Source organism: Bufo gargarizans, chromosome 7 (genome assembly GCF_014858855.1).
Source record: "Bufo gargarizans isolate SCDJY-AF-19 chromosome 7, ASM1485885v1, whole genome shotgun sequence".
Classification (NCBI taxonomy): domain Eukaryota; kingdom Metazoa; phylum Chordata; class Amphibia; order Anura; family Bufonidae; genus Bufo; species Bufo gargarizans.
In genome coordinates, this window is record NC_058086.1 from 137,033,610 (window position 1) to 137,048,490 (window position 14,881).

Here is a 14,881-nt window from a genome sequence, read left to right on the forward strand (position 1 = left end):
AGCTGGAGCAGGGATGGGTAAGTAATAAAGGAGCACTGTGTAACTTTTCGAGACCCATATATTGGCAAAATGGGGGTCTCCCAATTATTCGTGGCACTTTAGAATGAACTAGATGAGCTGGAGACCTTGCATGAATGCATCTTCATTGTAGCTGATGGAAGTACTCCAACACAGAAACTAGAATGGAAAAAGCCACGTGCATGCATGGCCTCCTCTTTTCTGTGGTATGGAGAAAATGGGACTCCTGGAAGTGGATCTGGTTTCAGGTATTTATGGAATATACTCTCAATATGTCATCAGTGTCTCAGCTGATAATACCCATTTAGGTTTTGAATTGGTTTAATCTGGCAAAGTGGCCTTTGGACCAGAAATGGTTGTGCATCCCTGCCCTATGCCTTACCTACAGGCCTTAGAAAACAACAGGCAAATACATTGTAATATCATGATGAGTTGCCCTATATGATAAGCTCATCACTATATGATGCTATATGATGAACTCATCACTTGTAAGTCTTGAACTATACCCATACTTGGTACCTTTTTCAAATTGGCTTCTGAGAGGTTTACTAAGCTTTTTCCAGGCCCTGTCATGCCCTGTTCCACAGACTATGCCTTTTTTTGGGTCATGTTCCCTTTTCGTGATGTGTCACCGTCTCCTCAGTGTTCATTTGGATGCTGGGGCTGAGTCTGATAATGCAGCATACTGTTACTACATACCTCCAGGGCTAATTTTTGGGAGGTTCCTGACGGCTTCTACAGCACCCAGGAAATTCCAAGTCAGAGAGGTCTCCACTATTTCCAGGAGCCATCCAGACAGGAACAGTTGACAAATATAATTATACCAATTCTTAATGGAATTCGATGGCTATACAAAAAAGTATAACAATATCTGTAAAATCTCTGAGAAATGGTGCAGGGTCAGTTTGTAACACATGAGTGAACCAGAAAATGATAATTAATGGTGACACGTGCAGGTTACTTCCAAAAGAACAGTTACAGTAATGGACTCTGTTTCAAAGCCCCGAAGACTAAGATGGCAGAACATGTAGAGACAGGAATGCACTTTATCCATCTTGTTCCCATTCTTCCAATAACAGTGAATTAAGCTTTGGGGACAAAGAGAAAAGTGGCAGACTCATGAGAAGAAAGTGCTTTGTTCTCAAGTAAGAACATGATTGCGGAGCGGCAGAAAGGATTCAGCATGTTGTTTTATGTAAAACAGAAGCATCTGGAGCAACCCTCCTGATACACTCATCTATTTGTTCAATAGCAAAACAGCTGAACGACTTTGATCTCAGGATGTGGCAGAAAATCTCTGCAGACTATTGAAGAAGAAACACAGAATGGAAAGCAATCGATGTGACAGTCATGGTGAGAATGAGGCAGATTTGCAGCAGGTCAGGTGGTTGTACAAATACAGAGAGGTCCAAATGGGGACACGCGTGACTCAGTGTCACATAATGCTGTAAAAACATCACATTTTCAAGAAAAAGTCTTGCTGGAAACTGCTGGAAATTTCAACTCCAATTCATAGGTGACCAGATGTGAGCTTCCTTCTCCTGTCTACTTCAACATCTTACTGTACTGTTTCTTAAATATAGCTCCTGGAAAGGATGGCAACTAATATGGCTGCCATTTCCACTCCATAACTGCTTGCCACCCAGCTTTCTAGTCTCCTGCATGGCAATTGTTCTAGTTATGTAAATACATAATGCTGGAATTCATCTCTGCATGGATAAGCAGGATTCTCTTCCGCGGAAGAGGTAATGGTGGCCATGTTGTTTGCTACCAGGCTTTCCTGGAAACAGAAGATTATGACGAATCTGTTTTTTAACACTTGATAGATGTAGACTGCTCAAAGACATACCCACTGGGGACTTTTTCAGTTTGAGCTTTAGAGTCTTAGTGGAAAACGGGAACATACTCTTTATTATAGTATAGTGTAAATAAAAAGAGGAGGCATTATTTTAATAGTCGGGGTGTAACAATCTACGCCAAATACTGCATGTTCTGACTGTAAGGTTTTGTGTTGTATTTCAGATCCATGCAATATGAGCCATACGGTACATTGATCTGCTGCTGATTTAATACAAGTTCCAAAGCATGCCACATGACTGAAAAATACCCCCCCAAAAGAATGTGGTTTTTATCCCACGGACCAATACTACTGAACCACTGGAACTCATGCCATTGCAAAGGCTCTGTGCTACGTGCATGAGGCCTAAAGTGCCCTTAAAGGAGCATTCAAGTCGTCGAACGTTATCCCTATCCACAAGATAAGGCATAACTATTAGATCAGTGGGGTTCCAAACCCCTTGGATCCCCCCCAAAATGAACAGAGTGGCAGATCAGACACGCAAATTGCTGTTCTATTCATTTCTATGGGAGCTCTGGAAATAGCTAAGTGCTGTATTCGGCTGACTCTAGAACTTCTGTAGAGATGAATGGAGCGGCATTTCGCATATTGTACCTGACGCTCAATTTATTTCAAGGGGCTCTGAGTATCCATTTTCGTAATCGGTGGTGATGCCAGTGGTAGGATCCCCACCGATCTTATAATTATACCCGATCCATAGAATGGAATACCCCTTTAAGTCTTTAATTTTACATACTTAAATGATACATTTTTTCAGCTTTCTTTCCTTACCTTTGGACCTTGTCTGCCTGGGTAACCGGGCAATCCTGGTACACCGAGTTTGCCCTAAGGTAAATAAAAGACCTTTATAATTAATCTGATGATTCAGAATTTATTGTTATATAAATATTATATTTTAGTAATCATCCCAACCTATCCTAAAAAAAAAATCATTAAAAAATCCATGAAGAGAACACTGAAATGGATCAGTGTTCTCATTTTATTCTTGCCCATAGAAATACTCTCTTCCTTTAAGAAGTAAGACATTCATAACTTTGCAGCAGGAGGAAAATCCAACCGTATCCCATAAAAACCAAAATGCACCATTCCGTGTGTAATTCAAATAGCTGAGTATTTTACATGTTTGATGTGGCCACTAAAATATTTATTCTGAATGTGTTTGATGCACACAAGAAAACAACCAAAGATGAGCTGAATCCCCGATGCGTAGTGCTAGTGCTGGCAATAAATAAAGCTATTTACCATTAATCATATAAGGAAGGTTTGTCAAAGATTAGAAAAACATGGCCGCTTTCTTCCAAAAACTGTACCTCCTGTGTCCATGGGTTGTGTGTGATACTGTAACTCAGTCCCATTCACTGCAAATGGATTAAGCTTCAATATCTCAGACTCAGCCCATGAACAGGTTTTTTTTTGGGGGGGGAGAAGAAACTAGCCATGTTTTTCTAAGCTTGGGCAACCATTTTAAGTAATTTCACAAATACACTAAATGGATAAAAAGCTGAACATCGGTAGATAAATGTTCCTGGACCAACGTAACAAAAAGCAGGATATGTACCCACTGCCCACTACATAATTTCAGTAGCTCCAAGTGGCACTGTACATGACATCATGTTCTATATTACCTATATATACAATGCAAAATGTATACATGGCCATTGCATCATGCTGCAATATCCATGACATGTGTGCAGGTCATCAGCTAGAACTATTTTTCTTCTTTCCATGTATTATGGAAAAAGACAACTGGTTTACCTTTTCACCAGCTAGACCTACAGGCCCAGAATCTCCATTTGGACCAGATCTTCCTTTTGGACCTTCAGGGCCATCTTCTCCTCTTGGACCAAGAGGACCAAATTCTCCCTGTAAGGGGAAATGAGTGAAGGAGTTAGAAAAACAAAAACATATTCATCTCAGACTGAATCAGGAAGTTTGAAGATGTTAATATATTAAATAAAGTCTTCATGTGACTAAATTCTCATAGACTTGATATATTTCTACTCCTCCATGTTGTAAACTATTTTACTGCCAGGGCAGAGAATGAAATAATGGTAGCATTTACAGGGTAAAAAAAGTTTATAATTTATTTATAAAATGAAAACAAAATGTTATTCGAAATACTCACCCTGTCTCCTTTTAGTCCCATGTCACCCTTAAATCCAGGAAAACCATCTTCTCCCTTAGATGCAAGCAAATAAATATTAATAACACTGTATAAAGCACAAGTTCATTATACATAATCCATAATTAATACAGTGACCACTAACACAGAGACTAGTAAAGATGAAAAAAGACACAAATCCACCCAGTTTACCCTATGATTGTGGGATTTAACTTTGCAGTGTTGATCCAGAAGAAGGCAAAACAACAACTTTGAGTAGCCACATTTTTACATTTTAGGGGTTGTAACTTGTAACATAATTCAATTTCAACCACCTACATCTTAATCAAGAGATAATAATTTCCATGAGCTGGAGCAAAGAGGATACGTCCACATGGTCAGGTTTCATAATGCAGTTTTGGAAGTCAAAATCAGGAGTTGATCATAACACAGAAGAAAAAGTATAGATCCCTTTTCTCCTCTTTTTTTGAATTTACTCCTGGTTTTGGCTTCCAAAACTGCATCAGAAAACCTGACCACATGGCTCTAACCTTACAAAAAGGGGAGGATGGTAGGACTGGTTCCTCCATTTGGCAATGTGTAGGGGCCCAACCAAATGGAAAGACTAAGTAAGCTCCTGTCCTCATCACAGAAAGTTATATCCAGCTTCCAGCATATATTCCTGACTGTTATATGTAAGCACTTGCTTTATATGTCTTAGTTAGATCCATATTTTTCTTGGGATGACATTTTGTGGCTTTGGAACCAATTTCTAGTTTTCCCTAGATTTATGGACTCAAGTTACAATGGTTTCAATGTATAATGGTCGCCCCTGAATCAATTATTATTGTAACTTGAGGGGCCACCGTATTTTGCGCAGATATCCAACCTTCTGTAAAACATCTTCGACATTAAATAGCTGTATCTTCTATTCTGTCTGCTATCATTCTTCTCAGATCGATTCATAGAATGTTACACCACTCACCACTCATTAATGAAGTATCTCCAGTAAATTTCATCATTGTAGTTATTAGCTGGTATGATTTTATTGTGATAGGTAATCTTAAAATGATCTATAAGCAGATTATATCTGAAAGGTCTATGATGAGGTGCAGCTAATGACCTGGGTTTATAATTGAATGTCACAGATAACAACACATCTCAAATAGTAAGTCCTTGCTCGCAGTTCCTAGGCCAGCTATAACACTAATATAGAGAGGAAACGCTAGCAGGATTATAGTGTGTTTGCTCACGTCTAATGACCACTTGTAGATGGATCAGTGCAGTAGTATGCCGAGCACCTGCCAGCCGCACAGAGCACATCTCTGGATTAAGTGTTATTAGCTTTGCTAACAAAGTAGAGCTCTGCAGTTTGTCTTGAATTACAGAAGTGAAGTGCCCAAAATGTCTCACGTCTATGTAAAATTGGCAGCCAGTAAAAATCTTCAAACAATAAGAAAATAAACTGAAGAGTGCTGACCAGATAGAGTTGAAAAAGAAAGCACTCCCTGTTAATTACTAAAGTAACTTTAATGCTGTGAAGCCTTATCTAGCACAATGTAATTGTAAAATGGAAATGTTTCTGCAGACTCAACTCCCTATCTATATGATATACATCATATCTGTACGGAAATGATTAAATCTATCCCGGCAATTTTAGGCCGAAACTGTAACAATGCTCAGGAGTATATATATTAGGAAAATATACATATCTGAAAAATTTTGTGGAGTTGTAAGCTGCAGAATGTTAAAATGCTCTGCATTCAATCAGTAGACTTTCAGCAAAACAATTACAAATTCCTCAAACTTAGGAGCAGTCTTTATTAGGCCTCATGCACACGACCGTATGTATTTTGCAGTCTGCAAAAAACAGATACGCAAAAAATACGAATGACGTCCGTGTGCATTCCATATTTTGCGGAATGAAACAGCTGGCCCCTGATAGAACAGTACTATCCTTGTCAGTAATGCAGACAATAATAGGAAATATTCCATTTTTTGGTGGAACGGAAATACGGACCTATGGAAATGGAATACACACGGAGTAACTTTCGGTTTTTTTGCAGACCAATTTAAATGAATGGCTCCGTATACGGTCCGCAAAAAAAACCTCAATGGACACGGAAAGAATATATGTTTGTGTGCATAAGGCCTTAGAGTTATCCATTTCTTACAGGACTGAACTACAGATGAGCCAATCGATTTGTTAGAACTGAAATTCAAACTGAATTGTTTTTTGTTTTTTTATTCTGACTCGGTAGAATCAGGATTTCTTCAGATTTGTTTGCAGGGAGAATTTTTTCAGAGAGAGAGAGAAGAGAGAGAGAGATTCAAGTCATCTAATGCACATTCCATTCAGGTAGAATTCATTTGAATTTCTTGGCCGATTCGGGCGAATTAGGCAGAAATACATTTTAGGAGTTTCACTCATTTCTAGACAGAACATTAGGGTATCCTAATATTAGGCATAACATGGCAGTGCTTTTCCAGTTAGGCCCACAACCCAACATCTCTAATAGGGATGGCAGTGTAGACCAGTCGACTAACTTCCTGTGTGTATGGTGTTTAAACATATGGTGTTTTTTTGGGACAATTTCTCAAGACAATTTGTTAAAGGAGTTGTTCAAGTTAAAAAGGAGCCCAAAGCTACTTTGGGCTCAAATGTAAAATATGCTCACAAATGCTAGTCACCATTAAAGGGGAATATCCTACTATGATTAGAATACTCTGTCATACTGTACATCAGCACTGACTAAAAATTGGCCCTTTCACCACCATAATCAACACCACAAGGCTCATGCTCTTTTGCAGGGTGGCTTACATTCTTTCTAAAGCCCTGCTGCCCATATAATGAATCATTTGGATTAAAATAACCCTCTTGTTGAAGAAAATAAATTCATATTAGCTGGAGAACAAAACATCTACCTGGTACCCTACTTTTCATGTTTGCAGCTGCAGATTTGCCTTTTTCTGGGATTTTCTGCCATCCAAGATGGTCACACCACTTCTCAGACCATCTAACCCATACTGTGCATTTGGTAGCTCAAGAAACTTGGATTGGCCAGCACTGCTCACAAGAACAGAGCTTGACAAGTGCCTTGGGCAACCAATGACTGTATACATCTGCCAGTCTGAGAAGTGATTCAGCATCTTGGACGACAGAAGAGGAACTGAATATTTAATAGATCTGCAAGTAAAAAGATGAAAAGGCGGACACCATGTAATTTCTCTATTTGTTTCCCAGTTAATGTGAGGTTTTTTATTCAAATGGAGAATTACTTTAAGTGGTTCAATCTACTGTAAGAAATATTTGGATTGAAGAATTATTACAATGTAAGGTCTAACGTTAACAAATATGGTCACACGTTGTTCAATTCCAAACAAGCTTTTTTGGTTCAATTCCATAGGAGATTTCCATCTATCGAATAAATGTAAACAGGGGCGGAGCCAGTGGCATACATAGAGAAGTAAGGGCCCTATACCAAGGATCAAACCAGGCCTCCCACACAGGATAGAAGGGTTTCCGCCTAAACCCTTTTCAATGACCCTTGGGCCATTTTTCCACTGCCTTATTTGATAAAGGTTGTTCCTTTAGAGGGTAGAGTCCTAACCAAGTTTTCACCTCCAATAGAAGAGGAGATAATCCCAACTAATACTGGGCCCCCTCTTGTCCTGGGACCCATAGCAGTCACATGGTCTGCCGCTATGGTAGTTACACCCCTGGGCGTAGCTATAAGAGAAGCAGGGAAAGCAACTGTTTTAGGGTCCAAAACTTAGAAGGGGCCCACCCAGAAGGAGGACTGAAAGATATTTTTGTCATGGCCCCCTCAACAGTATTATAAAATTACATTATATACAGAGACACTATAGGAAACGGATGGAGCAGCTGGCAGGCCTCATCTGAGAGCGCGATCTTGACTAGCCACAGTTGGCTGCAAAGTAGTTGCTAGGGGGGCCTTGTTTAAATATTTTCTGGGGGCCAGTCATTTTTAGTTATGCCACTGTATGGAAACCAATCCCCACTCAAAAGTCTAAAAAACAAAACTGAATTTGTAAAAAAATAAAAATATTCTGTGGCATTTTTACTTATTAATGTTGTTTAGAATGTAACAAGATTTGTGTTTTAGCTAGCAAACAGAGAAAGCACAAAAAAAGTGCAAAATAAAGTTTTATGGATGATGAACATATCAATGAAATATCATATCTTCAGAAATGCCACATCAAAATAGAAAATGTTTAATTTAGAATTCTTCTTCCACATTCACACATGCAATGACATACAGATGTACCTTTTCTCCTTTGCCTCCCTTCAATCCTCTGACACCATCAGCACCCTAAACAAAAATAATGAAATGCATTATGAGGGCCCTTTAAAGAAATACAAAATTTTCTTAAACAAACTGAACATAAATTGCCCAAAATACATACGGTATTTTATATGATTTATTTATCTTAAAGGTTTTCTGTGGTTTATAAAACTCGTTGAGTTAAATGGTTAAATGGGGAGAGCGGGATCTCTTGTTCAGGACTCTGATATAGTAGCGTATTTCTCGCATTGTAGGGTGTCTCTACATTAAATGAACTGCTCACTCATTGCATCGAGAACTACTGTATTGGCACAGCATGTAAATTTAGCACTTGCTGCTTTATTCCACCACGATTAGTGTTGATTGCAGGGGACACCCTGTCATCAGCTTATTTATAGGGTACCCTTTAAACAAAAAGGGATTATCTAAAGCAGAATAAATTAATGTTTTATTTTTCCATAAAGAACACTTACTACCTATTCACAGTGTCTGATCCCAGCAGTCAGACCTCCAGTAATAACAAGGAATAGAGGTCCTGGAGATTTCTTTGTGAATGGAGTTGTAGTGCATATGCATGCCCACTATTCCATTAACTTTATTTCCATGGGACTGAGTCAAGTGATATCTCCAGCAGTCCCATAGAAGGGAATATAGCAGTAGTCATGCATGCAAACTACTGTACCATTCCATTCACAAAAGAGACCCATGGGCCTCCATTCTTGTGACCACTGGAGGTCCCACTGACCAACAATCAGACACTTATCCCCTATCCTCTACCCTGTTTGACTCTCAGCACCTCCTCTTATCAGCTGTTCGAAGGGCCATGGTGCTTATGTGAGCCCTGTATCCTCTTCATTGCTTACATTGGTTTGTCTACCTACACACCATCTACTTAGTAGAGGCAGTGCCAGATATTGCAGCTTTTTACCATATGAGAGGGATGAAACTGCAACACCTTCCTCTACTAAGTAGACAACTAGCAGGCTCCTGAAAACAGGTGATTGGCAAAGGTGCGAGAATCGGAACCCACTGAAATGATACTGATGGCCTATCCAGGGGATAGGTCATCAATATTCTGAACCCAGAGAAGCCATAACAGTTATAAGTACCATACCTTGACACCGCGAGGTCCAGGATAACCAATAGGACCCTGGGGGCCAGTTGGACCCTAGGAATGAAAGAATACACATTGCTATCATAACAGGAAGTGTGAATGTATCATAAAAAAATAGAGGTAGGGAAGAAGAAAGAAAAAAATGACAAAATGATACTACTCAAAAAAATAGCTTTTTTTTTTTTAACAGAATCATGTTAGATGTGACAGACACAATGTTTACAGCAATAATTGTATAATCTGCTTGGCTATTCTTGCCATAAATGAAAAAAAGACCTAAAAGTAAAACCTACATAAAGGATGTGACACTTAACTCTCCAAGGCATATGTCAGTTCTACTAAGTACATCGTCCTGTATGTATTTACACTGCCTGAGAGCATATCACCATGAAAATCTGTCCAATTTGCAGGCAACATGTCATAGAGCAGGAGGAGCTGAGCAGATGGATATATACTGTATAGTCCTATGGAAAAACACTTAGCAAACCTGTCATGTATTCATCTGAATATCTGCTCATTCAGGATTTAGGAACCATGAGTGCATCCCTACTTATAGACTGACAGCCTTCCCTGCATAACACTGCATTTAGAGATGGCTGATAAACAGGAGCAGGACCGCCCACTGGACTCCTAAGCCCAAAACGAGCAGTTCAATAAATAAATAAAAAAACAAGTTTCGATAAATGTTTTCCCATTAAATGATATATCAGTCTGCTCAGCTCTTCTTGCTCTGTGATACGATCCCTGCAGATTGCACTGCAGTGTTATGGTGATGGCTTCTCTTTAAAGTGTTAGTAAGCTAAAACAGTTAACAGGCAATTTTCACAGTAACAGTCCTGCTATCTAGGGGGAATTTATAATGAAGGGTAACCTCTGAAGTTAGTTTTGGCTTGAGTCTGCATTGATGTACTTTGAGCCAATTTTTGTTGCATCTTGTTTAATAAATTTGTTGCCTCTTTAAATCTAAAACTTTTGTCTAGTTACTCTAGTTTTTCTATGCCACCCCTCTACTGGAGTGAGTTTTCAACCTCTTATGAGACTTGTTGCAGTGAAAAATCTGGAGTGAAACTTACTTAGCTAACCACTTTCTCCCCCACTTTTCAAAGGGTGGCATACAACAGTAAAAAGCCACACATTTTTTCTCAAAACAGCACTTGCAACTTTTTTGACAGCAGAAAATTGTCATATGCTATGAGGGAGATATATCAAGACTGGCGCATCCATCCGCCACATATCCTTGCACTGGAGTCTACGCCAACTACAGGCTGGCATAGACTTCAGCTATGACTTCTGTCACTTTCTGGCGATGGCGGGTGTCATTAAGCCACGCCCCCTACCGCTAAGCCACGCAAAAAGTCATACACCATAATCTGCGACTTTTACGCCACAATAGTGGCGTAAGGGGGTTAATAAATGTCCCTTGATATGTCATCTACTGGTCTATATGTCATACATTTATTATATCAGAAAGCAGTTCTGGTGTGTAGTGCAACACAATCATGAAGACACAATTTATGACAAGTGCCTATTCATATATTAATATATAATTTATGTCATATGCTATTTTACAGAATTACAATGAATGCTGTGTTGCTGTTTCTAAAGCCAAGTGAATTAAGCTACGAGAAGCTTTCAGCATTTTTTTCCTTTTCAAATACTAATTTACATATGTAAAAGTTGGCAATTAATAGGTAACACATATGCCTGCAATTTTGCCAACAGCAACTGCCTAAAGCAGTCTATATTGGTGGGTTTTCAAAGAAATGCTTAAGAAAACGATCCTAGAACTAAATCATAATTGCAGTATCACATATAGAATATGGAATTACAGACTGCAGACTTTTTTCTCACTAAATGTAATGGAAAAAAATTGTGAAGATAGGGCCTGCTGCTTGTGGGAAAAAGGTGCAACCTACCGGTACTTTTTTTTTTTTTACATATAGTAAAATCTCTTTGAGACAGCTACTCAAAATTGCAGTGAAAAAATTGTCTTAGATGGGTAGTCCTCTCTGACAAGAAGGCCAATATCCAATGAACATACTGTTCAAAATACAAAATTAATAATATAAAAATGTGTCCTAGATAGGCATTGACTTCTCTGTGGGCTTTGTAAGTTTTGGTTAGCCACTACTTACTGGCGTTATATTAGCATGAATAAGGATGTATAGATTGTTAAAGAACAGCAACAATGACAATAACAAAAACTCCACTGAGGAGGTTAAAAAAAATCACTTGTGAGGGATGACCTGTGGGGCTGCACAGGACACCTCATCTATCTGTACTGAAGGGACCACTAATAGTCCAGCACTTGCACCATGATCATACACTTTTCACACCTGAGGCTATGGAAGGGCAGTTGTACATGATGAAGCTACATTATCTAGTTTATTGATTGGACAAATAATTGGACAATTATTAATAAGGTAATTGTCTGGTAATATATGAGGACATTTTACCTATCTTTCTGCTATCTATGCAGATTCCATGACAATGTTTGGCTAACCTGTTACTACTAGGGATGAGCGAATCGACTTTGGATGTTTCATCCCTAGTTACTAGTTTAGTATTGCTCGTAACTGAAAATGATTGTTCTGTATATCATAGAAAAACATTCATATGAGGAATCTCAAGATGAAAACTACATTTCTGGAAGTTGTACATAGGCATTAAAGACTTTTATGACATGATATAGGCAACATGCATTTATTACTGACTACTGTACAGTACATACTGCAATCTAGATTTATACTCACGCTAGGAATAGCCAGGAAAAAAACATTATGTTACAGGATACACAGTATAATTCCTTGGTAGTTTATCATCTAAAATGCTATTCATCTATTTTTAACTGCTTATGTTTTGCAGTATCCTTGATCTGGAAACTGCCAGAAGCATTCACTAATCTTATATATAAATCACTGTGAAAGGTGCACAATGATATGCAACTGACAATACTGGCTAATCCCTCAGGTTGATGTAAAAAACGGAGACTTTAGCCAATGTATTCCAGTCAGGAACACAACGGAGCACTTTTGGACCACCGTTAAGGTATCTCAGTGTGGCATGGGTCCTACCACTAGACTACCTATGGTGTGTGAACACAGTCTGAAAGGTGCTAGCAACGGATCACATGTGGAGGAATTATAAACACGCTACAGTGTTTGGGGTTTTTGAGCATTTCCTCCTATTTAGGCCACTTTATTTTGGTCCACCTCTAGATGAGTAGCTAGCGGGAGTGGGGGTGCGGTGGCATGGTTAGGCCCATTCAAGACAGATTGGTCGGATGTGTGCCACTATGAACTGTATCAGTGTGAGCAGGAAACCAAATCAATTGAAGGCTGTGGTAGAGAAGGGTGATGACTCTCTGACTTGCCTTTCACCCCTCTTGTGGGCAGCAGGCAACTTTATATCTGTGGCTTTCAGAACACCGGGCATGAGTTTTCCCATGCAGGGGCACGGTGACCATTATTATATATATATATATATATATATATATATAGTAAGAGGGGACTATGGTGCACTGTAATATATTAAGGAGGCTCAATGAGCATTATTATATATAGTAAGGGGGAACAACATAGCGATGTGGTGGCTGAGTGGTTTGCTGGGGTCCTAATTTGTATGTTTCCCCCATGTTTATGGAGATTTCAGCAGAATAGGGAAGTAACAGCAGAATAAGGAATTTGTGTAGGTTTGTATAGGATGCGGAAAGGTAGGGCAGATGCTCGAAAAGTGAATAGTCAAAGATGCCTCTGTTACAGACTCAAGTCATGGATGCAAGAAGTCATCATGGTGGTTTGGGCCAGATGGAAAAGAATGAATAAGTGAATGATTCCAATTGGAGAACATGAGCATCAACTGTAAGTCATTATATTTTACTGTACTGTACACCGCTGTATGGTAGTCATTGTACAGTGTTTAGTTCAGTATGGTAACAGCATGCTAATAATTAGAGATGAGCTAATTTCTTGAAAATTCCATTCGGCTGATTCGCCGAATTTCTAAAAAAAAATTGCTTTGTGACGAATTACATTGCCACCATTTTTTTTGTAAGTAGCGGGTACAATGACAGGGAGCTGCAATAGTGCTGCCCCCGTTATTGTACCCCTCAGATGCTGCGTTCATACATGGCATACGTGGCATCTCAGTGTACAAACAGTGTGAAATTAACATACAAAAAAAATTAGATCAAACTTACCGCGTCCATTTGCATGTGATGGGCCGGCCGCCGCCATCTTGCTTGAAGATCTCGGCTGAAATCACGTGCGGCGTGAGATTACATCATCATGACGGCTGGCATGGTGGCGTATGATATCATTGTGCCGGCCGGCGTGATGATGTAATCTCGCGCCGCACAGGATTTCAGCCGAGATCTTCAAGCAAGAGGGAGGCTGGCAGCCCTTTGCGTGCAAATGGAGAAGGTAAGTTTGATTTTCAGGATTAATCGATTCACTGACACGAAGCACAAGGAAATTCGGCTTCAAGGCCAATCGAATAATTCCTGAAATTCCGATCAAATTCCACTTCGTGGGATTCAATTCGCTCATATCTACTAATAATATGAATTTCCTGTTTTGTGGTACTGGTAGTGGTCATGGTGTGGTGTTGCCTGGATTGAGGGCCCCTTAGATGTTGAATATGTTTATCTCCCCTGCACAGTCTGAACCCTGAGCTATGCCTTTGTCCACTCCATTAGCCTTTTGCTGATATTATATTGCACAATTGGTTAATTGGGTTTTTCTACACAATGTGGTAAAATGATGGAAAAGTAGAACATGTATTGTATTTAACATGAGCATCTGTGATAAGGTCATACTGAGTGTAATAAGGAACCCTTGTGTTTCAAAGGCCGGCAGTTTTAAAGGGAACTGTCATGTTGAACATGGTGTTCAATATGCCGTAGCATGTTATCAAACAGGAGGAGCTGAGCAGATTGATATATAGTTAACCTGGTAATTTATTTTTTAGTTCTGTTCATTCTCGGCTAAGGAGTCCATTGGGCGGTCCTATAATTGATTTTTGTCTATGCACAGTCATACTGGGAAGACTATCAACAACTAAGTAGGACCATCCTATTAACTTCTAAGCATGGAAAGAGCAGGAATTTCAATGTAGAAAATACAAGTTATACCAAATTTTACCACAAAACGATATATCAATCTGTTCAGTCCTCCTGCTCTATAATATGCTTCCCACAGATGGGACTGCGCATGCAACATGACGTGGACTGCTTCTAGCCATGAGCCTTCATACACTTCTCTAATACCCAAAAGGTCATACTTCCCCTGATCGATAGATAAGTCCCTTATTACTGCAAATATATATTATCACAAATAAAATCTATCTATAAAGTAAAAATAGTTATAGTGTTTTGGCCAGTGATTTGTGGTTTATGGAGGAAAGATGACTTATCAGATAAGTAATCAAATATCTGGTTATTTCATTGGGATTGAGGGTTGGAATGTGTCCATTTATGACCAGTC

At 39.2% G+C, this 14,881-nt stretch overlaps 1 protein-coding gene across 1 annotated transcript in view; it reads right to left on the bottom strand.

Moving 5' to 3' along the window:
• Positions 1 to 14,881, bottom strand: part of COL11A1 (collagen type XI alpha 1 chain) — a 191,275-nt gene that overhangs the window by 62,755 nt on the left and 113,639 nt on the right. The window contains exons 27-31 of the mRNA XM_044300667.1: positions 9,399 to 9,452; positions 8,267 to 8,311; positions 4,002 to 4,055; positions 3,632 to 3,739; positions 2,648 to 2,701 (exon numbers count right to left, since the gene is read on the bottom strand). Of these exons, the coding sequence (XP_044156602.1) occupies positions 2,648 to 2,701; positions 3,632 to 3,739; positions 4,002 to 4,055; positions 8,267 to 8,311; positions 9,399 to 9,452 (315 nt within the window). The remainder of the gene's footprint in view (positions 1 to 2,647; positions 2,702 to 3,631; positions 3,740 to 4,001; positions 4,056 to 8,266; positions 8,312 to 9,398; positions 9,453 to 14,881) is intronic.